This window comes from Primulina huaijiensis, chromosome 1, assembly GCF_012295235.1.
Source record: "Primulina huaijiensis isolate GDHJ02 chromosome 1, ASM1229523v2, whole genome shotgun sequence".
Classification (NCBI taxonomy): Eukaryota; Viridiplantae; Streptophyta; class Magnoliopsida; order Lamiales; family Gesneriaceae; genus Primulina; species Primulina huaijiensis.
Window position 1 is genome coordinate 24,158,963 of NC_133306.1, and position 27,641 is coordinate 24,186,603.

At 31.5% G+C, this 27,641-nt stretch overlaps 4 protein-coding genes across 5 annotated transcripts; 2 read left to right on the plus strand and 2 right to left on the minus strand.

Annotated features, from left to right (window-relative positions):
* The first annotated feature begins 951 nt into the window (after positions 1-951).
* On the plus strand, positions 952-9,987 carry LOC140986868 (protein NRT1/ PTR FAMILY 5.5-like). Of its 2 annotated transcripts, none has more exons than XM_073455255.1 (4): positions 952-1,143; positions 7,409-7,623; positions 7,793-8,316; positions 8,946-9,987. In XM_073455255.1, exons 1-4 carry the CDS (start codon positions 984-986, stop codon positions 9,784-9,786), a joined length of 1,740 nt encoding a protein of 579 aa, XP_073311356.1. In that variant the 5' UTR covers positions 952-983; the 3' UTR covers positions 9,787-9,987. The 2 variants fall into 2 exon arrangements, with proteins under 2 accessions (XP_073311356.1, XP_073311365.1); XM_073455264.1 differs by having other exon boundaries at positions 7,424-7,623.
* Positions 9,988-12,192: 2,205 nt separating this feature from the next.
* On the plus strand, positions 12,193-16,702 carry LOC140987106 (sulfoquinovosyl transferase SQD2-like). Its single transcript, XM_073455508.1, has 11 exons — positions 12,193-12,858; positions 13,599-13,665; positions 14,352-14,422; positions 14,545-14,662; positions 14,767-14,840; positions 15,008-15,063; positions 15,149-15,232; positions 15,331-15,418; positions 15,494-15,571; positions 15,647-15,703; positions 15,968-16,702. Exons 1-11 carry the CDS (start codon positions 12,482-12,484, stop codon positions 16,458-16,460), a joined length of 1,563 nt encoding a protein of 520 aa, XP_073311609.1. The 5' UTR covers positions 12,193-12,481; the 3' UTR covers positions 16,461-16,702.
* Positions 16,703-17,406: 704 nt separating this feature from the next.
* On the minus strand, positions 17,407-18,874 carry LOC140986882 (transcription factor DIVARICATA-like). The gene is made up of 2 exons (XM_073455276.1): positions 18,107-18,874; positions 17,407-18,008 (listed from the first exon to the last, which is right to left on the minus strand). Exons 1-2 carry the CDS (start codon positions 18,505-18,507, stop codon positions 17,570-17,572), a joined length of 840 nt encoding a protein of 279 aa, XP_073311377.1. The 5' UTR covers positions 18,508-18,874; the 3' UTR covers positions 17,407-17,569.
* Positions 18,875-23,254: 4,380 nt separating this feature from the next.
* LOC140986892 (laccase-4-like) lies at positions 23,255-26,920 on the minus strand. Its single transcript, XM_073455287.1, has 5 exons — positions 26,726-26,920; positions 25,716-25,867; positions 25,091-25,464; positions 24,080-25,009; positions 23,255-23,770 (listed from the first exon to the last, which is right to left on the minus strand). Exons 1-5 carry the CDS (start codon positions 26,813-26,815, stop codon positions 23,640-23,642), a joined length of 1,677 nt encoding a protein of 558 aa, XP_073311388.1. The 5' UTR covers positions 26,816-26,920; the 3' UTR covers positions 23,255-23,639.
* Between the last annotated feature and the right edge of the window lie 721 nt (positions 26,921-27,641).

Here is a 27,641-nt window from a genome sequence, read left to right on the forward strand (position 1 = left end):
GTGTAAGTTTCGAACCCTACAAAGTACAGGCGATCGGCTGGTGAATGAGGTGTCCAAATCTATGATAGACGTTTGGTCTTCTTTAATATGTTTCGTGTATATATATACTAGGCAAGTTGAGTTGAAGTCAAGTGATATACGCAAGAAGTAGGTCTAATTTTGAGACAATCACATGTCTATATTCGTGAGACAGATCTACCGGACTCATATTTAACATTAAAAATAATACTTTTGACATAAAAATGATATTTTTTTATGAATTGAGTAGAATTGGATATTCATCTCACTTGTTATCGGTAAAACTAATCTAAGAATTCATCAAATAATATATACATGCAAAATATCTATATCTATATTATTAATTAAAATCAAACCTCTTAAAATAATTACTTTTTAATGTGTTGGTAAAACTTTTTATAATTCAAAATAACCTTGAACCATTCAATTTTATATTTCATATTTATCTTTTCATCTAATCTTCTTTGCCATTTCAATTTTGAAATTTGATAAACCTTTGGATTTGGTATAAATAAAACAATTTTTTTTCCATTTCTTCGACAAACCACACGTGATCATGTCTCATGACCCGCTATTTATATATCAAATTCACTGATACTGATTGACTAAATTTATTTTTTTTTATCCACTAAAAAATGTAATATAATAAGATCAAGGCTCAAAAACATTATTTTAAAAAATCCACTAAGATAATTATATTTTATATAAAAATTTAATATATTTAATTAAATTTTAATAGTATACGCCATGGCGTTGCAAAACACTGTACATTATATATTTTTTTGACAAAGGGTGGAGGATTGTGAGTTTGGGACATAAAACCCATGACTTTTCACATATTTGGGAGAGGTGAGAGGTCAGTGGCAACACATTACATTAAGGAACTCAATCTAGGATTCTAGTCGTCATAAATTATTGCATATAATAATATAAATCGTTGACCGTACTCAAACTTTACGTCAACCATGTTTCATCAATCATTGATAGTACGGTACGGTTACCAAGAATCAGAAGACACGAAACATCGTAAAAGTATAACTCTCGCCCTTGCAAACGTTTTTACCTATACAAGTACAGGAGATTGGCTGGTGGGTGCTGTAATGAAAAGCTTCGTCCGAATTTCTGGTAGAGATTTGGCCCTTTTTAATATGTTTTCAATATATATATATATATATATATATACTAGAAATAATGTACGTGCGTTGCACGTAGAAAACATATGTTGAAGTAATAAAAATTTGAAATAAAATTAGTTAACTCAACAAAAGATAATGATAATAGTATGGCAAAAACTTGTATGAGACGGTCTCACGGGTCGTATTTGTGAGACAGATCTCTTATTTGGGTTATCCAGGAAAAAGTATTACTTTTTATGCTAAGAGTATTACTTTATATTGTGAATATGGGTAGGGTTGACCCGTCTCATATATTAAGATCCGTGAGACCCACTCTAATAGTATTATAAATTTTGACAATTCTTGTTAATTAGTATATGTAACTAATTTGAAAAAAAAAACATATTTTTTTAATTTTAAAAAAAGATTTAGATTACTAAAATTTTTCTCATATATTTTTTTATCATATTGTTTTCTTTTGTTATTTGTCATATTCTCTCAATAATACATATATTTTATTATAATATTCAATTATTACAATTTTTTTGACAATCAATGATATTCAATTTTTTATTTACAATGTTGTTAGATTATTATTCTCTTTCATGTAAATTGACAACAATTTCTACTTGATGATTTTACTTTCCTAGTCACCTTTAATTTATCAGACACTTATACTTGATAATATATAAACTACACATTATTATTAGGGGTGAGCAAAATTTCGGTTAAACCGAATTAACCGATCGAACCGAGTCAATTCGAAAATTTGATTTTCAAATTCAAAAAATTCGGTTATATCGGTTCGGTTAAGATTTTCAAAATTTTGAAATCGGCTAATCGAATTAACCGATAAAATAAATACTATTATTTAATACATTTTTATTATTTATCGATTTTAATATATTTTTTAATTTTTACTTTTTAATTTTAAAATCAGCCCTAATTCTAAAGAAAAATTTGTGATGTATGTGATTTTATGTTTTTATGCATTTGTGTAGACTGTAATGTTAAAAAAATTACATATATAATTAAGTTAAATCACAAATTTTTTAAAAAACTTATCGGTTAATCTGGTCACCAACTGGATTAACCGATTTTAATTTGGTTCGGTTTTCATCGGTTATGAAAATTAATTCGGTCGGTTCGATTATTGCTAAATATTTCGGTTCGATCCGATTATGACTAATTCGGTTCGGTCGGCAACAAAACTGACCGAATGATCACCCCTAATTATTATAATAATCTATTATCATATAAAAAGTACTGATGGATTGATTTAAAAAAATATTGATTAAATGTTGTCATTTATTTACAATTTATAATAATAATATTTTTGACAATAAATTATCTTTTTACTGACTCTTATGACACTTATTTTAATATTTCATATCAACTCATAAGTGTAATTAGCACAATCAAATTACTAATGTCATATTGATTTTACCTCCAGAAAAATAATATATTTAATTTTTCTAATTGTTTAAATATCTTAACATGAACATTTGTGTACCCTTATTTTGAGAAAAATTCATTGCATTTATAAAGTTTGAACGGTTAATATAACTTTATAATATATATTTAATTTGAAAACTGAATTCATTGTATGACAAACAATTCTTTCATTTCTATTTTTTTGTGTAACCCAAAAGAATTAATATTTTTTCTCTTTTATCTTCTCCAACTCACTGTAAAAAAGTTATAAAAAAATATTTATATCTAGAAAAATATTTTTATTTATTGTTTTTCTTGTCTATATATTTTGTTATATGTGAGCATATATTCTACTTCATTGTCTTAATTGTCATATATCTTTACTATATAATTTGTGTACATTGAAGATGAATAAGTTCATTTTGTAGTTTTTTATTACCTGGACTTAGGTTGATATATTAATATGTAATATACATAGATATAAGAATTTTTAAATTCAATTTATTCACAATGATTTTTCATAACAAAAGCCAACTCAAAATAATAAAATTTAGGATTCATAATTATTTTAAATATGATATAAAAATAATATGTTGAGACTTTTTTTGACATTTTAGTTACAAAATACAATGATAAATGCATGTATGTGCATTATTTCATTGTGGCAATTATAACTTTATTTAAATATATTATTTCTCACTCAAGGATCAAATTTCACTCAATGATCAAAATTTGTTTATTTCTTATTTTGATTATCGACAAATCCAATATTTCATTTAAATGTTTTTGTTAATAATATTTACATGAGTTTTATTGTATATTTATCCAATTTAAAAGGGATAAATTATAATTCAATATATAATAATATTTGAAAAATGTAGAATGCTTCTAAATTTAAAAATCGAGTAACATATAAGGGATTAATTCAAAACTAAAAGTTGATGCAACCTGTTTCTTCTAGCTTTACAAACGAATAATATAGGATCGAGCGTTTGTCGCTTTACCAATAGCTATAACTGATGGTATGCAAGTCAAATCTTTAATTAAATAATACAACAGTTCAAACGCCTACCCATCGTGGATAATTATTGTACCAAACAATCTATCTCCTAATAATTGCACCAATTGCAATGAATGAAAATCAAAGTCGCAATCTTGGCTCTGATACCAATTGTAGACTCAAGCGTTTACTGTTTTATCAAAACCTATAGATTATATATGGTAACAGTGCAAATCAAATATTTTAAATAGTACAACAGTTCAAGCACAACATTTTAATTACTCTACCCAACACGATCAATTATTGCACTCAACAAATAAGTTTATGAAAATAACCTTTTACTATATCATATGAATTTATAAGACATTTGAGTAGAATATATACTTGATATTCTACATAAGTAGTATGAAAAAAAATCATTTTTCATTTATTTGAAAGATATATTTTAAAATTAAAAAAATCAGAATATATGTCAAAGTACATCATTTTCTGATTCCGAATAACGATCACATTATTATTACGTTACAATGATAAATAAATTATTATTTTTAGTTTATCATCATAGTCTTTATCTCAATAAACATATTTTTGAATGTAGGATGTTAAATTTAATATTGACATTAGATAATTATAGTATTAATTCTAACATTCTTTTTTTATTCTTCTCAATATATTAATTTTTATATCTTCAAATATATTAATCTATTTATTATTTTATACCAAGTATAATAATTATTTGGTTAATTGATCACATTTAAGGTTAGATGTTTAGAAAAAATTCTAATATATCTTTAAAGACTAATAGATGATGAAATTAAATTTGAAATCAAGATAAAAAATAAGAAAATATAGAACACTACAGTGCATAAATTTTCGCTTGTACAGTGACAAAGCATAAGGTAAGACCAAGTGAGATACTTATATATATGAGTCTCATTCAACTTAGTCCCATTATAATATTTTTATTAACCCACTTTGTCCTTCGTTTTTATTTAACTAACTTTGCAGTGTAACTCATTCAAGCATTAATTTTTTTATTTTTTTAGTACATTGTGGCCTCCACTCTCACCGACTTCAATCTTTAGAAGTCGTTATTAGTAGTTTTAGGCAATAGACAATTATTTGGTTTTTATTTTCTGTCTTTTGATTAATTGTGTAATTTTTTATGTTCTACCTAATTCATTTTTAGAATTTTTATTGAATTTTTATAATCATGATTAGAAATATTGCACGTAAACAATATAAAATTAATATATTTTAAAATGTTAATATTGAAGTGTCGAATAAATGTATTAAATAATTATTTAAGAACTTTTAGAAAAATAATATACATAATAATTCAGATTTAAAGATCAACATACAAATAAAGAATTGCGATGAATATCTTATAAAATAAATGGTGTTAGCCCAAAAAGATTAAATATGATTATTGTAAATGAATTTTTCTTAATTAATTAAAAAATTTCAGCAAATGCGCCGAATTAATTAGAATGTTTTCAATATAGTATGTCGATAAATTTTTTTCCATATGAGTTAATGATTGAGTCCTTATGAACATTTAAAAAAAATGTGTCTTTAGTTATAGTAACGGTGGCTTATAATTTAAAATATTAAATGAAACAAATTATCAAGATAAAAAATTAAATAAAAAATTCAAGAATATGTTATTACTCAATTAGTTTAATTGACACGCTCTTTAGTTTGCTGATTTAATAAATGTTAAATCCACAATCACTGAGTTTGACAAGAATTCTTGTAGAATAAAATACAATTAAAATAAATTATTTGATTGTATATGTAATAAAATTTTGTATATTTCATATATGTATGATTTATTTCATTTATAAGGTTGAAATTTTATATATTATGATATAAGATTTGTTATGCATCTTAACATCGATAAATTCATTAAAAATTTATTGGTTTATATTTTAATTCTTGTTACCACATAATTTTGGTTTCGCCCCAGAGTTTGTGTATTCGTTTGCTTGAATCTAATGTTCCACATTTTGCTAAGACTCAGAACTTGTCAAACATGAAAGTAGATATTAATTTAAAGATATGATAATACTTATTTATTTTAATAAATGTGTTTGTTATTCACGATATTGATAAAAATAACTTAAAAATAATATGTTGATGAACATATTGTCAGGAATCCAAAAACACATTTCAAATGTCAACTTTGACACTTGATTTTCAGTGACTACCAAAATATTTGAACAACCAACAATTTATGGACAAGATACTAACATCTTAATTTTAAAATCAAGATGATATTCTCTTTTTTACATGAGGAATTCGTAATTGAAAATCGACAATATTAGATATATAGATATTTAATATAAACCCATGTGAGTTCATTTAGGCCCACCTTTAAATAGGTTGACAAAATTTCAACCCAACCCATTTAAATTGTTTGGTGGTGTGGGCCAATAGATGGACCCAACTCAAATTGATGGGCCTAATCACAACGATCATTTACCTTGTTTTATTCAAATAATTTATAAATATAAACCGCCAAAAAATGTTGGTTGAATTTGTTTAATTTAAACACATAAATTCTAGCTAATGGTTATAAGTAAAGAGATTTAAAAATTAGAATTTTTTTTTTATAAATATGGTATATTATAATAAATTTTTTAACCATTTTTTATTAAAGTAATTTTAAATATAAAACTTTGTAAAAAAATATTTTTTTAACTCATAAGTTATAGCCAACGTCACAAAAAAATAAAATAAAATAATGAAGACATGAAAAAAAAATTTTAATAAGGCATCAAAAAAATTCACAATTCAACAATGAACTATTTCTAAACTTTAATTAATTGAATTGGCATAATGAAAAGATAAATAAAAAAACTAAATCATTGCAATAAAAATAATATATTGTAATGTGGGTAGACAACAATAAAAGCAAGCAATTAATAGTAAAATCATAATTTTAAAATCAAGATGATAATCTCCCCTAATTATGAGGAATTCATGATTGAAAAGCGATAATAGTAGATATATTGATATTTAATACAAACTCGCTCGAACTCATTTAGTCTCACCTTTAAATAGGTTGACAAAATTTCAACCCAACACACTTAAATTATTTGGCGATGTGGGCCAAAGAGACGAACTCAACCCAAATTGACGGGTCTAATCACACCGATCTTTTACCGTGTTTTATTCAAATAATTTATAAATATAAACCACAAAAAATGTTGGTTCAAATTTTTTTTATTTAAACACATAAATTCTAGCAAACTGTAACAATTAAAGAGATTTAAAAATTAGAATTTTTTTTTATAAAAATGGTATATCACAATAAAGTTTTTAACCATATTTTATTAAAGAAAATTTCTTTTGCAAAAAATATTTTTTAAAACTAATAAGTTATAGTCAAAGTCACCAAAATAAATAATGAGGACATGATAAAAAAAATTAATAAACATGATTAAAAAATTAATAAGACACCAAAGAAAATTCATAATTCAACAATGAATTATTTTTAAATTTTAATTAATTTAATTGAAGTAAAAAAAGATAAATAAAAAAATCTAAATCATTTGATTAAAAATAAAATATTATAATGTGAGTAGACATAAAAGATATCAAATACTAATTTACATAATAAAAAATAAACAAATAAATCTAAATTGATAATGTGGGTAGACAACATTAAAAGCATGCAATTAATAAGTTAGACAACATTAAAAACAAATAATTAATAAAACAAATAATTAATAAGGAGATAAATGGAAATTCACGTATAAAGTCACATATTTATATATATAATTGAATAATAGATATATATAGCGATTATAGTTTAAGTTCTCTGTACCCATTTCAGCTCTGCTATGGGCAGACATATTGGTCGTGTATGCTGTGTTTGTGTTGCAAAATTATTTAACGGATGTTTGGAAACTGAGCTTTACTCACGCTGCTGGAATTCTAAACATTTGGGGTGGAATTTCTTTCATATTGCCTGTTTTCTTTCTCTTCCTCGTCGATGCATTCGTGGGCCATTTTCAGATGCTTGTGTTTTCTAGCGTAGCCTACAGCCTGGTGAGTCCAGCTCTGTCTGAGAGTAGTTGAAGTGTTTATTGAGTTATTACTTTATACCTATCGAATTGTAAAAGGAGTGTAAATAGCTTTGTGAGAAAATATGCCAGTATTCTCAGTAGCTTGGTTAATCCTGTGTTCTTATAAGTACTCAAATTATGGCCTTTTGCAGGGAATTAGCTTCATTTCTATGTCGACACCGCCGGTTCTTGCTAATTCGTGCAAATTATATGAGCCACAATGCATCGGTCACACAAAAAAGGTTTTGTTCTATACAGGTTTGTCATTGCTTGCCGTGGGCGTTGCTGGTCACCTTGTCTCAGTTAGACCTTTCCTCAAGGAACAGGAGGATAAATCCGATGAAAAACAGGGAAGTGGATCTATATGTCAAATTGCAGGCTTTCAGTTTGTGGTTCTTGTTCCTTTAATTGGAGCTTTTGCACTTCCATATATAAAACCTTGGTCAATCAGGTTTGGGAACCCTGCAATTTGTACTGTCGTGGCCACGCTTCTTTTTCTCAGCGGTTCATGTACATACAAGAAGGCTGAACCTCAGGGGAGTCCATTGACCAACGTGTGCAGAGTTTTTGTGGCCGCTGCTTTCAAGATATGTGAACCATTTCCACTTGACGCCAACGAGTTGTATAAGAAAGATGGCCAAGAACTTCAGAGATTTTCTAGCACTCGTGTTCTCAGGTTTGTAAATTGTAGCCTAGTTTTAGTTCCTTGTAGTTTGCGAGAGGGTGAATGTTTGTGTCTGAAAACATATCGAGGTCGCAAATGGAATTATGCGATATATTAAACTGGATTGTAGGATGGATTAAGGTGATAACAAGATCAGCCACCATTATGCTGGTGTCGATAGATGGGCATGTCTTCACACTGTAAACTGGATTAAGGTGCATGTGCTAAGTATTTACGAGAAAAATTATCGTAAAAGACACTTAAATCAACTTCTCAAGGGGCAGTGGTCCAACACTAATATACGTCGCCCATCGACTCCATAACCAAGTGTCGAATGTCAAGTGATGGACTAATTTGACAGCCTCTCCCAAGTTATAGATTTATATTTTTGGTCTGTGCTTACTGCATAACACACATGTGCTACATGTAAAAAAATTTAATATTCACCATGTATTTTGAAATAAGATACACGATAAACATCGAATCAACGCCGCCCACAGATGATATAGCATCAACAAGTGTGGCAGAAGATTTGAATCGATATCATGGTGATTCTAAAACCAGTGGATAACCATCCTTGTGATATTCATTGAATTGCTTGTATCACAGCTTTAAAATGAACTAGTCATCCTTCTCCGCAGGTTCCTGGAGAAGGCTGCCATCGTAATTCCTGGCAAAAGCAAAGAACAACAAGAGAAGAACCGATGGAGGCTTTGCTCAGTTGCAGAAGTAGAAGAAGCCAAAATCACCGTTCGAGTGGTCCCAATGTGGATGACCTTCATAGTATGTGGGATTGTATCCTCCTTTGGAAACACCTACTTTGTCGAGCAAGCGAAGAAGATGAATCGAAAAATTGGAAAATGGAAAGTCCCTCTTCAGATAATTCTAATGCTATTTGACTGGGCTAAAAGATTTTTCGCCTCTTGCTACAATAAAATGGCTGATAGGTTTTTTCCAGGATCCAAGAAATATGCACCCTCCGCAGGCATTGTAATGGCTATGATATTTTCGATTCTGTGTTGCATAACCGCAGCAAGAATAGAGATGCGAAGACTTGATGTAATTACAAGACACAATTTACTCGACAAGCCTGATGAGAACATTCCTATGAGTGTATATTGGCTACTTTTCCAGTTCTTTTTACTTGCGGGTCTGGATTCGTTCTTTGAGAAGAGCGTTTCTGAGTTCTTCAAAGATCAGGCTCCCGGATCCATGAAAAACTACCTGGAATTTTTCAGTAAGGGGGTATCTGGTTTGGGATTCATTTGTAATGTGCTTTCGGTTCATGTTGTGGGTAACATAAGTGAAAAGGGTGGCAAACCAAACTGGTTTCAACATACATTGAACAGGAGCCGATTGGATCGGTACTATTGGGTTTTGGCAGGCCTAAGTGGTGTGAATCTTGTTGTGTATATTTTGGTAGCTTTTATTTATAGATACAAGAATCTGGAACCAAATAATGGTGCAAGGACTGATGCTTAAGCATCGGCCCTAGCTAAATATTCTGGCCCTAATGCTGGTTCTGAATGTTGCTACTGCTGTGGTTAGACTTGTTAAACTTCTTTGTCCGAGACTTGAATGTGTGAAACCATTTTTTTGGAATCCCATTTTGGTGTTTTGTGAACGCATTCATTTCGTTGACCTTTGTTGTATTGAACCAATGAGAGTTACAAGTTTTATTCTACCTGCCTCCGCTCAAGAATTTCTATGATGTTCCCATGAAACATTAGTTTATGATTTATAGACGACTCTAAGCCACAAAAAATGACAATCACCGAAAAACATTAACAACAAGACAATCTTAATCATTGAGACAAAACTTAATCGCTAATTAACTTGGAAGTCACAAAATGACACATCTGCAAGAAAACAAGAAGACGAAAATAAAATTCCCCTTCATTTTATCCCTTCAAGTCTAAACATTTTCAATCAGTGAAATCCCTTGGACTAACAATTGATATTAAAACTCCCATTCCACTCAGCCTAAACAGTATAATCAATATATCTCTCGATATTTTCATTTTACATATTCTGAATCTCAATACATGTTTTGTGTTCCAGCAATAACTCATAAACAAATTTCATCTTTTCAGAGAAGTACAAGAAGAATTCATGAACTCGATGCAATCCTCTACCGCTTCAGCTCGATGTAAATCCACTGTTTCAACATATGAACGTAACCTTGTCAAACAAGATGAGGAAACTTTACAAGAACACCGGGTTCGACATGATGCGAAACGCTTAGCTTTTGCCACATTTGCTTTAATGTCCCTTAAGAACCTGGATAGTGGAAATCTTGAGACTTTTGGGAGTCTAAATGCCCATGTTTTCAGGATCAATCTCTTCTTGTTTCCTCCAATTGTTGTAGCAGAGTGTTTGGTGTAAAGGGTTGTAAGTTCAAGACTCGAGTTCACTCTTTTACTCATTTTTTCTTCTTCTAATGTTTCAAATTGTGTATGCGTTTTCGAGTGGGAGAAAAAGGAGATGAATAAAAGTAAGAAGCAAAGGTGATATTGCATAGGGTATGTATATATGTTAGTGTGGGGAAAAAATTAAAGAGAAAACATAAAGTAAAATGGGATATGGTCTATGTTAACGTTATATGCAAATCTATTCTATAAATATATATCATAACTTGTATCTTTCGATATAGCATAAGCTAAGCAAAAATAAAATAGAAATAATATATTCCTGAAAACCAAACAAAAAATTTATAATTTAAAACTATATACAGTAAATTAAAAAAATGGAAAACTTAGAAGTAAAAGCTTCAAATGTATTTCCAACTACGGAAAAGGTTTCTTATTACCTATTACTGATATATTTTCCCTCGAATTAAATTTTATGCTACTAGCCATGCACATAATTTGGCATCATTTTTGCTGCTGCTTAGGCTTCTGTCAATCTTCGTATTTTGAATCTTTGACTGGGACGTATGCTTAGCATATTAATTACTCTTTTACCTTTAAAATAAACGAAAGTAGAGCCTTTAAGATTAATGTATGGTGTGAAATGGAAAATTTATTTACTCATACGCAGAACAGAAGTTGGACCATGTTCTAGTCTGAATTTTCATTAATGGGCCGTAAATCTCAGAGAGCATTCAATTAACAAAATTAGCCATTCTTGGAGTAAAATGTTCCATATTAAAGAATTAACTGTTCCATTTACTCGAGTTCACTATTCCCTGATTAGTAGAATTTAGTCAATTTCTTCTTTGAAATTTCAAGTTTCAAAACTTCAAGTAACCCACAAACTAGTGGCAGAACTGTGCTCTTTGTGTTTATTTTTTTTTTCCAAATCAGCTTGGATAAAACCAAAACAACACCAGTTGTAGTTACTTGTGTTGAGAACTCCTCCTTGATGTAAATTTTTATTTTTAGTTGGAATAGTGATTGTAAACTTGTAATTCTAAGAACCTTTGGATTGACAACATAACTTTTAACAAGGTATACTATGTGAGACCTTAAAACCGTGTTTTAGATTGGTTGAAGCTCGACTTAACCTCAGTTTCTGTATAACCCAAAGTTATTATTAATCGATTATGAGTTTGAGGAATTTATCTTTTTCTATTTTTCTAATCATTAGTTAAAAATTAGGATTTATTTTTGTATAACATAAATGGTTTATTTTAATTTTCAATTTTTTAAATTTAAAGATCTTTATAAATTAAGAAAAATTACAATATCAATCTCGTATATTTATCTTTCTATGATATGATTTATCCTCTATGTTATCAAGTCACTTTTGCAAAATAATCTTTTTGCGATGTGATGCACAGGCCTACTAATCAAGGTCGAGTCATTCTACTCGAGCTCCGGCACGTGTTTTTTTTATGGATCAATGAGCAAGATAGTGCCAGCTTGTCCGAGAAAATCCAATTACCTGTATTACGATTTGACCCCACAAGGGGAAAAAAATCAATCTTCTTCTCTGATTGGATGAGAAGCATATACTGTATCACTGCCGATTATCCCCAATCGTCGATTCCGGAAAACGGAATATCCATTGGAGAGTACCTTGGCCCCTCTCATCTTCATTTCCCCGAATCCCTTGTGATTAAAAAAAGACAGAAAATCATGCAATGAATCCAAACCCACCAAAAAAAAATTTATTTCGATCCTTCAATAATATTTTTTAATACAGTATTAATAGTATTTAACACCGTCAAAAAGATATGGCCACTTATTCTGTTTCTACAACTGCTGCGCTCTCCCCTCCTTCGTTCCCTGCCTCGACTTCTTCTTCATGCGGTGACAGTTCTAAGATTTCCTGCTGTTGTAAATCAAGAATTATAAAACCCATTTGCCTGGTTTGTGTAAGGAATAAATCTTTGAGCTGTAGGAGGTTAAAATGGAGTGAAGAGTTTCAAATCTTCAAAGTTAGGTCCCGTAGGGAGAGGCTCTTTCTTGCAGCGAGCAGTTGCAGCAGTATGGATAATGCTGAGTACGGTGAATGGGACGATGAAAAGGAGGATCCTCCGCTCTCCGTTGAGTCTGAGATGATTTCTAAGCCTAGACGTATTGCTCTCTTCGTTGAGCCATCTCCCTTTTCGTGAGTCTTTGATTTTGACCTTGTGTTGAATTTTATGCATACCATTTCTTGTTTGATGCAATTTTATTTTGTTCTTGAGGGGAATTTAGAAGATGTCTGTTTTGACATTAATTATCAAGGGAATTAATCCGGATTCAAAGACGTAGTTGAGCATACAATATAATTATTTGACATGTTAATTTTCTTTAAGATTGATGCAATCACTGAAGTTATCTGTTTGACAATTGTAAGATTATGCAAATTAATATTTTTTGCTATATTTCGGACTTTTCGCTGGAAACTGGGAAAAAAAATTAAGTGGGATGCTTTGACAGCAGAAATTTTGTGACGCCCGCAAGCCGGAGGAAAATTTAATGCCGTGATTGTGAGCAACATTACCTGATCCAATTTTTAGTTTCTTTTGATCATTCTGCTTGATGGTATGAATTTGTCAGTGTTAGCTGTTTAACTGTGTATATACTATATATTAGTGGACTTTGATAGATATTGTGCTTTGATGACTAAGAACTTCTTTTTCCCAATTCCATGCTTTTTGGAAATCAGTGTTCACTATCATTCAATATGTTGGTCTGTAATGGAGGAGAATTATACCTAGCTATTCTTAATTCGTGTCTTGGCATTATAGTGTTTATAGATGTCATCAGTACTTTATTTTTGTTATCATACTGTGTTTCTTTTTGTTAGTCTGGTACTCTGGTTTGAGTTTTTCGTGACAGTCCATTTTTCTGAATCATGTCCAGCTATATCTCTGGATATAAAAATAGATTCCAGAATTTCATAAAATATCTACGCGAGATGGGGGATGAGGTATGCCATTATTGTTTGCATTCCTTTCTGTTCTTGCTACTGGAAAATTCAAGATGTCTTTGTGAAAAAGGAGAAAATTGAAAATAAAACAAAAATAAATGAAGAACTGCGATTTTCCAACAAACTGAAGAGAGAAAAACATCTGCATAGAGGAATTTATTTTATTCTTTTGAAAATTCTGATACAATTATGCAATTCTGATACAATTATGTAATGACAAAAACTTGTGTGAGACGGTCTCACGGGTCGTATTTTGTGAGACGGATCTTTATTTGGGTTATCCATGAAAAAGTATTACTTTTTATACTAAGAGTATTACTTTTTATTGTGAATATTTGTAGGGTTGATCCGTCTCACATATTAGGATCCGTGAGACGGTCTCACATGAGACTCACTCGTAATGTAATTCTGATACAATAATTATGCATACATATTTTGAATAGCATTGTGGGAAAAACCACAGTGTCATGGCCCGTCGTCGTCCTTTTTTTGTGAGACTCTGAAAAGTTGAAAACAGTATCCATTGCATGAGTCGTCCACGTAGAATTGGTTCTGCCAATGCCTATGTGGAATGAAACAAGTTTAACTCTGCTGGAGTGACTGCTAGGATCGATTGCAAATGGCTTAATTTTGTGTAGTTTCCCTAGATGATTCAATTGATCGATTTATACTGGTATTTGCTGCAGGTCATGGTTGTGACCACACATGAAGGAGTTCCACAGGAATTTTACGGAGCTAAATTGATTGGCTCACGTAGGTTGTTACCAACTTCTTGCCTGATAAATGCCGACTTAAGTTCATGCATTCTCTATTATGTTAAATTATTTGGTTACTCGATTTTTTATTGGGTGCAATTATAGTTTTAAACTCTCGTTGCAGCTTCCCTTGTCCCTGGTACCAAAAGGTACCTCTTTCACTTGCACTCAGCCCAAGAATAATTTCAGCAGTTGCTCAATTCAAGCCTGATATTATTCATGCTTCATCTCCCGGGATTATGGTATGTTTTGGCCTTATGCTAATAGTTCTATTTGGTATACAAAAGTTTAGGGAGCATATAATTGTTTTTACTTATAAACTGGTTGTTTTGACAATGCTTTGCAGGTGTTTGGTGCTCTTATCATTGCCAAATTACTATCGGTACCAATAGTAATGTCATATCACACTCATGTTCCTGTGTATGTTCCTGTCTTTTCCCATTTTGTTCAGAAAACAATTAAAAAAACTAATATTCATCTTTTGGTTAGTGAGTGTCCTAGTGAGCTTCCAGTAGTTATTGATCCAATCCATTTTTCCTATAACTGAACCAAATTGAGAGTGCTAATTATGAATTGTTATTTTGCAGATATATTCCAAGATATACCTTCAGTTGGCTAGTCAAACCAATGTGGTTAATATTGAGTGTGTGAGATACATTTGCAATTGTAATTCGGATTTTATTTTTCATTTTGTGGAATGTATGATATATTCACCCATCTTTTGCCAGAATTTCTGCATAGAGCTGCAGATCTTACGCTGGTGCCTTCTGTTGCCATTGCAAAGGATCTAGAAGCTGCTAGGGTGACAGCAGGTGAAATTTATCATTTCAGCTTAGTCCATTTTTCTTGAGAGTTGTGTTGCGTGGAACAATGCTAAAACTGATGGTCAATTTTTTTTTCCAACCTTCAGCCAACAAGATACGCCTCTGGAATAAGGGTGTCGATTCTGAAAGTTTCCATCCCCGGTTTCGCTCCCATGCTATGAGAGTACGTTTAACGTAGGTAACTCCAAATTCCACTGTGTTTTGTGTTTACCTTGACATGATTTTAACAAAAATTTATTCCCAATTCAGCAATGGAGAGCCCGATAAACCGCTAATAGTTCATGTGGGACGGATTGGGGTTGAAAAGAGTTTGGATTTCATCAAAAGGTCTTTTCCTTGTTCATCTGTTATCTTCTATACGTCTTTTGGAAGCATTAATACTTGATGTTGTATTTGAAACAGGGTTATGGACAGGCTTCCAGAAGCTTGTATAGCTTTTATCGGGGACGGACCATATAGGTGAGATGGAATGACATTTACATGTCCACAGTTTTTAAATAATTGTGTTGGCTTGTTCCTGTATTAAATTTTATCACCGATAGTAAGGGTGCAATTCAAAAAGTTTCAACCATTTGCACTTCAAATACTACAATTCGATCATTATGTCACATAATAGTTACACATTAGTGCCACGAAATATCCACAAAGGATAGTGGTGCCGATTAATGTTGCCAACACAAAAGTTTTTCAAGCTTGTTTCGTTACCGTGGTTTCCTTCTGCAGGGAGGAGCTGGAGCAGATATTCTCAGGCTCGCATGCAGTATTTACAGGTATGCTACAAGGCGAAGAGCTCTCACAAGCATATGCCAGTGGGGATGTTTTCATCATGCCTTCAGAATCTGAGACGTTAGGGCTCGTCGTTCTGGAGGCTATGTCATCTGGACTTCCTGTGATCGCTGCTCGTGCTGGAGGAATCCCAGATATTGTTCCTCAAGAACAGGAGGGTAAAACCGGTTATCTTTTCAATCCTGGAGATCTTGAGGACTGCTTGAGCAAGTTGAAGCCTCTTCTCGATGATCAAGAGCTAAGGAAAACCATCGGTAAAGCTGCACGTGTGGAGATGGAAAAGTATGATTGGAGGGCAGCCACTCGTAAGATACGAAACGAACAGTATAATGCAGCCATTTGGTTCTGGAGGAAGAAGAGAGCACAGTTCTGGAGACGGTTCCAATGGTTGTTTGGGCACTGGTCTAAGACCCCCGCCATTGGAATGTAGAGCCATGCTGCCAGTTGACCTCCATTCTCGAATCTATGCGATGTTTCAGGAATGTGGTGTGCTCGTATGTGGTTTCAATGCAACAGAAGATGGGGTAAATTTCCCTGTATTTGCGTAAAATAATTGCACTCCCCACCTGTGAGATTTTAGTTGCTGCTATCTTGTAATTTGAATAGGATCCCATTAATTCCCTATGTTCTCTTATTAATATGTAATATAGTATATCACCTAAATTAAAACTATTGGGTATCGTTATATTTTATTAAAATATTTTTTTATATAAAATTATTTACATTTTTATTTAGATTAATTATATAGATTATTTAATATATGTGTATTTTAATAAATTTAAGTAATTTGTTAAATAAGTTAATTGTTGTAGATAGAATAGGATTGAATATTCAAGTATATTATTTTAGAGTTTAGTTTAAAGTAAATGGTGGAAGATAATTTTGTATGTGGTGCAGAAATTGTATTAATTTAAAGTTGGCCACACACAGAAATATAGTAATAAGTTAAAAGATATGGAAATAAAAGGACTAAATAAATGTAGGGAAATAAGAGTAAAGTAGGAAGCATTCTTTTAGTGGTGCAACTTGCAAACAAAGTTAAGGGCAAATAATGAGAGTTGGGATTCTTTGTTGTTTACCACAAAAAACCTGTGGAAATGGTGTTGCTGATCTTGTTGAATTTATTTTCTTTGGCTAGCGGCATTTTTTTTATTTTAAAAGAGTGATTTTTTCTTTGAGTCTTTATCGATCTTGTTGGGAGATGAAGAAATAATTTTTATTTTTTTTTCTTCAGAAACAAAAAAGGTAAATGGCCATATTTTGCAATTTAGCTGGTTTGATTACAACATATTTGATGACAAATGGGAGCATAATTATTTCAAATTTATCATGAAAAATAGAATCTACAAGCCTTAGCCTGAATCTTCCAAGTTAGATGGATTTTAAGTAAATTTTCCAAGAACCTTCTTCCCAATCAATCTTGAATGAATCACTGGTATAGCAAATAAATTCCAATTATCCAAGATTTTAGCACAAAACATTCCCATCCAAATACACCAAATCAAGATCACCCATTATTATCATTTCCACGAACCCCATCTAACAATTCCTCGTAGGTTGCATCAGATGTCCGAAACCGCATCCGAACCCGAGTGGATTAATGCTCTGCAGATAATATTGCTGCAGGTTTAGAGCAAGATTTGGTGCGCTAAATCCAATAATTTCTCCTGGATATGTCAGGCCAGAATCACATATTCCTCGGAAAACACTTTTCACATCTGAATTCCGCTGCGCCTGCTTGATCAAGATGGATTCATCTGGTGAAAAAGAACTCTTCTCCGGTTTACTTTCTGTAACATTTGCAGTGGTAATATCGTGTATACTTGACCTTCTCTTATCTTTCCCACCGGAAAGCTGCCTGATAAAATACTTCTGCGCGTGACTCGCGACCTGAGTTGGAGTTCTTGAAGTCACAAAATTTCGTGAAATACTTCTCCAATCTCCTTTGCCATATTTCTTGAGCCCCAACAGAAACAGCCTGGGATTTCAGAATCAACAACACAACATTGATAAAATTCAAAAGTCCATTCTTTCAGGAATACACAAAAACAAAGGGTGCGCGGAAAAAAGATTTACCTGTGTTCTTCCTCGGTCCAGGGCACCCCTCTCTTCCTCTCTTGCTCAGAGGTCCGGATCGAAGAGCTCCGTTTACCAATCTGACAATATTTACTCTCCCAATCCGACGTCAATGAATCATTTCTGTAACCTGGAACTGGTACCAGCCCTGCTTCTATATCAGAAACATCTTCAACCAAGTCCCTGTACTGTTTCATCACATCTTCTACTGTTTTCCCCGGAATCATGGCCGCCACATTGCGCCACCGATCTGGGGTATCCTTATCGAACAATGCGAGCGCATTTTCGAACATTTTGTTCTCTGCTGGAGTCCACTTAGCCCCCATATTATCCTCCAACAACCAATTTGAGTTCCCGAAATATGATGCCGCAGAATTCAGAGGTCCCATCACTCCGTCCATGGGCTTCAATCCGAATACCCTCTTAACAAGAAAGCGGTCAGGAGTCCAGGAAAGACTCCCTAACTTCACTAACCAAAAGGGATTCTTTAGTTTCAACGAAACAGCCGCAGAGATTAGATCTCTCCTGGCAAACGAAAGATACGGGTAAGTTACAGTGAATCAACGATGGGAAATCAAGAAAGGTGACAGAGTTGAATATGCAGGGATTGAATCAAAACCAAGGAAGATGAAGAAATAGAGATCAGATACACAGATTAGAGGTGTATTTGAATGATTGGGTGGGGGTGATGGAGAAAAGAGAGGATGGCGATCAACTGGAGAAGAAGACAAAATATGCGATTGATGTGGTTTGCATATATGGGTCGAAGTTTCAATTATTGTGCGTGATATGCTTTTTTCCGATGAACCTACAAATTTCATTTTATAAAAATATATAGATATGTACATTTATAAATTATGGTTCTTCAATAATGTTATGCTTCTAATCTCAATATTAGTTTGTTGATCTATTTGACTGATGAAAGGTTAGAAGTTAGAACACTCAATTTTTTTTTTAAAAAAAAAATGACATAATTAGTACGTATAAAATAAGATAATGTTAAAGTTTCATTCAATATATCGGATATCAATATTTACATCAATTATATCGTTATATTTTATATTTATATAATGAGATTTTGACAAATTGAATTTTTTATTGATTTTTTGTTATGTAGAATTTTATGTACAAATAGTGTTGTGCATGTAACATTATTCTATAAAATAAGGAAAAAAACTCTTATGAACCAGTTTTATGAGTTCAAATTTGTGCGACAGATATCGGATTGAATCGACTTATGGAGAAATATTATTTTTTATGTCAAAAATATTAGTTTTCACAGCAATTATAGATAAAGTCGACTCGTCTCATAAATATATACATGCGAGACTATCTCACAAAACATATGCTCTAAAATAGGATGTACATTCTCCAACTCTTTATAAACATATTATTGATATAATTTATGTCTTTGTTTTGACAAAATTATTCTTGTGATATTTATAATATAGGAATAAAAACAATACTAATGATAATGAAATAATAAAACAACAATAACAACCAAAAAAATAAAAATAAAAATAATAATAAATAAATAAATAACATAAACAACAAAAATTATCATTTTGCATCATTAAAGCGTGATTTCGTAATTAAGAATAACTTCATTCGATTTCTATCATTTATATACATGACTACAAAATCGTATCCATAAATGTTTTTTTAATGAATACAAATTAATATGGAAAATAAAGAAAACTTTAGTTTAGTAGGACAAAAGAGGTTGTTTAATATAAAACGAGATCAATTAATTCATTTAATGTCTTCTTTTGTAGTAATTGATCATATTAATTGTAAGAAAATATATATTTTTTTGTCCAATATATTTGTTCCACGTAATTATATCATACGGTTCAATTATTGTATGAGATTTCGCTTTCAAAAATTATTCGAGCATGGTCCGAAATACAAGTTGCATTAAAATCAGCGTGTCATTAAACTCTTGATTGTGATTCCATGCATGGTTATGTATAGTTTATATTATAAATATAGAAAAATTTNTTTTAAATATCATATAATGGAAAAGTATTAATATGTTAGGTTTTACTTTTGGGAGAATATACCTAAAATATAATAAAATATGTTAATTATAAAATTTTAAATAGTTTATCTTGATATCTTATTAGCTATTCTTAAAATTTTATATCAAACTTTTTGTCGGTGTTTATAAAGTTTGTCGGAGTTTATAAGCTCATCTAAGCGAAAAGCACGTAAATATTTAAAATAAATTAAATCGAGGAATAGGAAATATGAATAATAAATAATAAGTGAACATTATGGTAGGACACATTGTACTTGGTTACATTATAAAATTTTTATTTTCCGATTAGCTAAAATGCATGGAGAGAAGATTTCGCTTCAATTATTGATTGTTTATAATATGGCAACTGACGATGAGTTTGTCATCCTCAAATTTTATCTTTGTTTTTATATTTTTCTCGATCTTTGTTTTTTCGGGTTTGAGAAAAAATCAAATCCTCATCCTAATCTACGTTCACGTTTCAAAAATATAAATAAGACGGGGTGGAGCAGAGGTGAGTTCGAGAATTCCCAAATCCAACCTATTATTATTATATCATTATTATTATTAATGATAATATCAATATCAATAGTATTTAATAATATTATTATATTGATATTTTAATAATAATAATGAAATTGATATTTATAATCTAATTTTTGTTATTTGTATTTTATTTCTGAATAAATTTGACATATATATTATGCATGAAGTGAAATGTGGATAGCAAAAAATGGATTAATGTAAATATCGACTTTCTAATAATAATAATAATCTCATTATTAATATTATTTTCAGGACATGTTCAAAGATAATAATAATATCTTTATACCCGTCTTTAACTATTTCAAGAATTTAAAAGAATCCCTGAACCCGAATCCGAACTTAAACTCAAAAAAATCAGAGATCCTCGTACTGTTTCAAGTTTTCTCGTGGGACACTGAACCTATGAGAAAAATTGTCATCTCTATACCGACTCGTTGATATACATAATATAAAGATGAATATGATTAATTGACAACATAATAAATAAATATATATAAACACATACAATAATTGAATATTTTATTATTTTTGGGCTGTTACGTTTGGAGACAGTTGTCTGGTTCTTCAATGGCGATGATATTTTTAATATTAATGAATATATTTCAATTTCACGGATCCCTATGGAGGATGCAATTTCGTAACGTCAATTTTAGATATTTATAAATTAAAAAAAACAATATTTTTTTCTTAAAAAATATCTCGTGCTAGATATCTATGTGGTCGTCAATAAATTTGAATTTAAATTAGCACGTGATAGTTGTTCATCTAGATTCTTCAATTTTTTTTAAAAGTAGAATAACCTGTTCAATTTTAATTTACTGCATGATATATCCTTAATAAACATGCATGGGCCTTGATTCATAAATATTACCACTTGGTACGTTGCACATATATTTAAATATTTTGATATAATAATTTTAGTTAAATTATAATTTAAGATTTTTATGGTAATTTCTGTATTGGGGAGTTATATGATTATTTTTTTTAGCTAACTTATAATTTAAGATTTTTATGGTAATTTCTGTATTGGGGAGTTATATGATTATTTATACTTATATTAGATTGAAATAAATCTTGCAACTTTATTTGTAAAAGAATGATACAGTTTTTATATGAGTGAATTTACTATATATGTTTTTTTAATTACTGTTTTAATCATATGAAAAGACATATTATAACGCTAATTTTTTTTATTTTATATAGAGTTATAAAAAAGATTAAGCTCATCGAGACCGACAGGCTTCAACTCGTCAAATTACACATAAAATTAGTTAAGTATGTTTGGTCTACTTACCCCGTCACCTAAACTAAGTGATTTGGATTGATTATTTCCGGCCCGCCTAATAATAACTTTAGTAGGTTTCTTGTGAGGTGGTGTCATCGATATTTATCCGTGAGACGAGTCAACTATGCTCATATTTATAACAATAAGTAATACTTTTGGCATAAAAGTAATAATTTTTCATGGATGACCCAAATAGAAGATATGTCTCACAAAAGTGACTCGTGAAACCGTCTCACAAAAATTTGTGTAATAAATTGTGGCTTGTAAGCTAGCTCATCTTGCTGGTCATTTGACATTCCTAAATTCTATATGCTAACACTTATATATGTATCATTTGGTTCGGGAGATTAGATAAATGAAAGATGTGTAAATCAAATTGATAAGAACTTCGTTGATCTCATGATCGGAGCATGTCTCTTGATATCACTTATAATACGATTCTGTGATTACCTGATCATCTTTTTACACGACCACTTAAGAATTATCGCAAAAAATTTAATCACACAACCAATGAATATCGTTTGAAGTGTTGCAAAAAATATGAAAAACAAGAAAAGTAATCGACAAAAGAGTTTACTTGGTTCGACTCAATTAAACCTCCTTCTACGACAGCCAACAACATAGTTTTATTTTCACTATAAAGAGTAAGAGTTTCCGGCACAATGCAGAGGAAAAAATGAGAACAATACACTCTTACTCTCACTTGCTTTTACACATATATTAGTTGACCCTAATAGCTATTAGATAAAGTCTCTTGTGAGACGGTTTCACGAATCTCTATCTGTGAGACGAGTCAACCCTACTGATATTCACAATAAAAAGTAATACTCTTAGCATAAAAAGTAATAATTTTTCATAGATGATCAAAATAAGAGATCCGGCTCACAAAATACGACCCGTGAGATCGTCTCATACAAATTTTTGCTTAGTCACTTTTGAAGAATCAAAATCACAATGTGTCCAGCTTTCGGAGTTTAATTAAATTAAGCAGAAACTAAAACAAAATCTAAGTTAAAAAACACACAAAATTATTTTTTAAAACGATTAACGAAGAATCGATGTTGCAAATGTTCTCTAAAATACTTAGAGATTATTGCACATTACTGTCTTTGTTGGAGCAAAAAAAGGGCAGCATATTCAAATATGACATGAATGATATTTACGAGAGAAAACAAAGCATACATCACTTTCAGTCATATTCAATTTATGGTGGGAGAAATAATTTTTAAAAAATACACAACCAGAAAAAAAAGGAAGAAAGAAAGAAAACATTCAAGCATAGCCAGAACAAGAATTCAACACTGGAAAAATTCTCCCTTGATCAAATCTTCGAGAATTATTGCCCCCACGCAAAAAATACAAAATACACACATAAAATGTATAATTTTTGTCTCCTACTTGAGCAAAATTTTATTCACTCAAGAAATAAACAGAGCTACATCTTTCCTTTCTTCCCCTTCTATATAAATCTAAATTTGTAGTAAATTTAGTTTCCCAACAAACAGGGCTTGGCTCCAAGGCTTGCACAAACGTCAATTTCTTCCTATCACCTTTATTTATTTTTTGTTCTTGTTTGTTTCTTCAGGGCTCTGTTTTATGCCTTCGACTCTCCTTTTCTTGGCCTGAAATTTACTCTGAATCATTATATAATTAAACTAAGGATGTTTTTCTTGACACTCTTTTTAACATTTTGGAAGATCTTTTGGTGGTGGCAGCACTGATTCATTAGGGCCCTTTCCATTGTCCACCAAGAATGCCATTTTCAGTCCCCATGTTGTGTGTACTTCCAAATGACAATGCATAAACCAAACTCCTGCATATTCAGATCTGATCAAAACCACCCTCCAAAAATAACTCTGAATCTTGGACTAAATTCTTAGAATCAGTGATGTTTGGATGAAGTTCTTTTTTTAAAAAAGTGCTTTAAATCCCAAAAATTATCACAAAGCCAAAATAAATGGTTCGTGGGGATTCTATTTCAATTTCTCTTTAAAATTTTTAACAAATTTTCAACTTATATTTCCAAATATTTAAACTAATTCTATTTTATTATCATAAAAAGGGGAAAAAAGTGTAACAAAAGAAATCAGAGGAGCCAACTGAGTACCAAATATTATTTTACCTGGATTATCAGCTTTGAATCTAATGGCAACCCATCCGCCAGAAGGCACTTCAATAGTGTTCCTCTCCACAGGATCAACGAGATTAAAATTTTTGGGATCAGTTTTTGGATTATAATTTCCTAATCCCCTGCCTACTGCAAAAAAGTTGAATCCATGAAGATGAATAGGGTGATTCTCAGGGGCTATAATCCCAGTATCTTGCAGAACCGCTTGAACTGTTGCATTGTGTGGCAATCTATACACCTTTGTCCCATTACTAGTCTCTATATTTGCCGGTCCGCTCCCTGAATAATTGAACGGAAACGGCGGGTTCCCAGGGAAATCAGTGGTGAACACTCCCTTGATCTTGAAAACATGAGCCTGTAAAAGAGCAATGCTCGGCATCACAAAGGTGACATTGTTTATATCGGCAACGACACGGCTACCCTTGCCGGGTATGCAAGTCGGGCATGGATTGACCCCGAGTCCAACCGTGAACAGGAGGGAACGATCGACTTTAACAGGCACGGTTGCCGGGTATTTTTTCGAGTTCAAACTGCGGAGAGAGTCGGTGAAATTGTTTGCCACTTGGGTGGCATTTCGGGCGGGTGGTATGGTGAGAGTTGTGGGAGAGGTATCAAGCGTGCCGGAATAGTGCAATGTGGCGGTGGCTGTCAAATTGTCAACCGCCACCACGGGAGTGTCCATGAAGGTGGAGGCTGCCATCATGTACTTTCCGACGCCCTTGTCAGCCGACACGATGACGTTGGTGGTTTGCCCGGGGGCAATCAAGACCGTGTCTGTTTTGAAGGGCTTCACATATGTTGCATCAACTTCTACCACTGTCAGTTTGTGTCCTGCAATCTTGAAGAATAGTTCTTCATTCAGCGCAGCATTGATCAGGCGCAATAGGTAGCTTTTCCCATGCTCAACGGGCAATGTGAAGCCACCTAAAAAATGCAAGCAAATTAAATGTGTAATAATAAATGACGAGAGCTTTCCAATTGGGACAATCATAGTACAAATTCTACCCGTGGAAGGACAATTCGGGACCGGTCCGGGATGACCATTGATGGTGTGAGCATCAGATACATTTGGAGCCAATCCAGAGTTCAGAGCCTCGTTGATCACGTCCTCCGTGTCCGATTTCCACCATTCGGCCAGGACGACGATTGCTTGGTGGTCCGGTTTAGGGAAAGGATATGGGATGCCGCGCTTAGGCAAGATGACCAAGGCGCCGTGAACGGTGGCTCTGAGCCATAGGATGTGTGCGTGCCATAGAAGTGTGCCCCTTTGGCCTGTGATGGTGTAGTTGTACACATAGCTTTGGCCCGGCTGGATGGGGCATTGCGTGATATATGCTGGCCCATCCGCCCAGCCTGTGCGGAGTTGCTTCACTCCATGCCTGAAATCATTTTATTACCGGGCTCCAATAATTTTTTGAGGTCAATTTTTTTAAAAAAAATTATATTGGGAAATTATCTCGTAAACTAAAATCATTTACACTGATCAAATTAAGTTATTTTCCTCGAGAATCGAAAGAAAATTTAATAGAGGTTCAAAAGATCGTATTTTAAAATATTTCGCTTAAAACAAAACGAAAAAAAATCATTTACACTGATCCAAATTTGAAAAATAATATAGATTCTTGATTACCAATGAATGGTGACATTGTAATTGACATAGTTGACGACCTTGATGAGCAATGTATCATCTTCCCTAGCACGAATTGTCGGACCTGGAAATTTTCCGTTGACGGTGACAATCGGTTTCGTCGAACACAGACGCGTAATGTTCTTCATCACCACCTGCATACCAATTAACAAAAATTATCGAAAATTTCACAGTTTTTTTTATGGATATATTACATTGCCAAAATGTATAAAGCTAGTATTGTCTTCTTGATATTAAATTATTACAAGTTAAGGGAATTAATTAGTCATATCTTGAAAATAATTTGTCGTTGAAATATATTATTACACTTTCCGTGTCTTTATGATTTTTTGACTTGCTAATTTGCTTGTTTTTAGGCCAGCAAACTCACCAAATTCTATAAATTAATATACATAAACACCATCAGACTTAGCATTTGCCAACCAATTCACAGAATATCTTGTATATTGGACTATATTTAAAATTTATTAATTGAAAATGGTTGAAAAATAAACTTTTTTTTAAAGTAATTGGTAGTTAAATTATTGAATTATTAGTAAATTAATTTGTTTAATCGATCAAATGAATCGGTTTCAAGAGATTCTTTACTAGTATAATTTATTATTTTTGAAAAGAAGATATTTTCACCACTTAAATCAACTCAATATAAAACGCCAAATTGGATGCATATATATGTTTCATTTTTTTAAAAAAAATTTCATATTTTAGCAAATAAAAATTACTTATATATTCTTTAGGATTTGTATATATACATTTATGCTAAAATTAAACTATATATAAATCACTATGAGCTTAAAAAATAGCAAATTTAAATAATGCAATACTCCATTGCTAGTCCCCTAACTTCACAATCAAATTTAAAAATTAAAATGCTCAAACAAAACGCAGATTAACCAAGGAAAAACTATGCCCATGCAAATAAATAAAACGAGTAAATGAGTAAATTATAAACTTATAACACAGAAGAAAATTTAAAGGCATTAAACACTTACATTAAATTTGTAATGACGAACCCGACATTCGACGAAAAACACAGGAAAAAAACACGATATGAGTATCACAGCTCGAATCCAAGAATCCATAATTCACAGCCAGTACTGATTTTATGTTTTCGAAAAAAAAAAAAGAAAAGAAAAGAAAAGAAAAACTTAGATTTTGGTTAATTTTTCTGTTCTGTCTTTCAACCTTATGAGTTCTAAACTCAATGAACAATATTATACAGACGAGTGATATATAATTGCATGTGTGTATCTGTCATGACGTCGTTTTTCCTACGTTAGGTGAAGCCATGGATGCTTCAAACATAAGACTCCTTTGGCAAAAACTAGGTTTCTTGTCTCTTTTTCTTACCTGTTACATAAAGCATTATTTTCTGTTTTTGCATGAATTTTATTAGATTGGGAAATTCGATGAATTAAATTCATTAAAATGTATACTCTGAATTTGTGTCTGATTCATATACGTACGTAGTTGTAATCTACGAGTCGTCAAAGATTTTATAATGACTTGAATTGGATCATTAGTTTATTCAGTTAGCTCCACTATGATATTATATTCGGGAAGCTAAGGAGTGCTGATACGCCCATTATACAGCATCAATTACACCTACAATTTTTAAAATTAAATGCTCGAAAGTATTTTAAATTATTTTTTGGAAGATTCATGATCGTAATAAATTATTCGGTTTATAAATAAATAAATTGTTTCCCTCGTTCTAATTCTTTATGTATGTTGGTATTTTTTGGCATACCAACTAGCTTCTTTCATAGCTTAAGCTTGTAATTGCTTTTCAAAACATTATAAATCCACCACTCCTATTATTACTAGATAAATATACACATTCCATTTTTTTTTCTTTTACATTTTTTGGGTAAATTATATGTTGTAATTAATAATAATATATTATTA

What these genes read in the sequence shown, in the direction of transcription:
- LOC140986882 (XM_073455276.1), bottom strand. Translation starts at nt 18,507, where the DNA reads ATGGACGGAGTGATGGGACCTCTGAATTCTGCGGCATCATATTTCGGG. An exon ending in TGGACCGAGGAAGAACACAG is followed by an intron (nt 18,009 to 18,106) that starts GTAAATCTTTTT and finishes CTGAAATCCCAG; the next exon opens with GCTGTTTCTGTTGGGGCTCA.
- LOC140986892 (XM_073455287.1), bottom strand. Translation starts at nt 26,815, where the DNA reads ATGGATTCTTGGATTCGAGCTGTGATACTCATATCGTGTTTTTTTCCT. An exon ending in TTCGTCATTACAAATTTAAT is followed by an intron (nt 25,868 to 26,725) that starts GTAAGTGTTTAA and finishes ATTGGTATGCAG; the next exon opens with GTGGTGATGAAGAACATTAC. An exon ending in TACAATGTCACCATTCATTG is followed by an intron (nt 25,465 to 25,715) that starts GTAATCAAGAAT and finishes AAATGATTTCAG; the next exon opens with GCATGGAGTGAAGCAACTCC.
- LOC140987106 (XM_073455508.1), top strand. Translation starts at nt 12,482, where the DNA reads ATGGCCACTTATTCTGTTTCTACAACTGCTGCGCTCTCCCCTCCTTCG. An exon ending in AAATTGATTGGCTCACGTAG is followed by an intron (nt 14,423 to 14,544) that starts GTTGTTACCAAC and finishes CTCTCGTTGCAG; the next exon opens with CTTCCCTTGTCCCTGGTACC. An exon ending in ATCGGGGACGGACCATATAG is followed by an intron (nt 15,704 to 15,967) that starts GTGAGATGGAAT and finishes TTCCTTCTGCAG; the next exon opens with GGAGGAGCTGGAGCAGATAT.
- LOC140986868 (XM_073455255.1), top strand. Translation starts at nt 984, where the DNA reads ATGTTTCATCAATCATTGATAGTACGGTACGGTTACCAAGAATCAGAA. An exon ending in CTAGCGTAGCCTACAGCCTG is followed by an intron (nt 7,624 to 7,792) that starts GTGAGTCCAGCT and finishes GGCCTTTTGCAG; the next exon opens with GGAATTAGCTTCATTTCTAT. An exon ending in TCTAGCACTCGTGTTCTCAG is followed by an intron (nt 8,317 to 8,945) that starts GTTTGTAAATTG and finishes CCTTCTCCGCAG; the next exon opens with GTTCCTGGAGAAGGCTGCCA.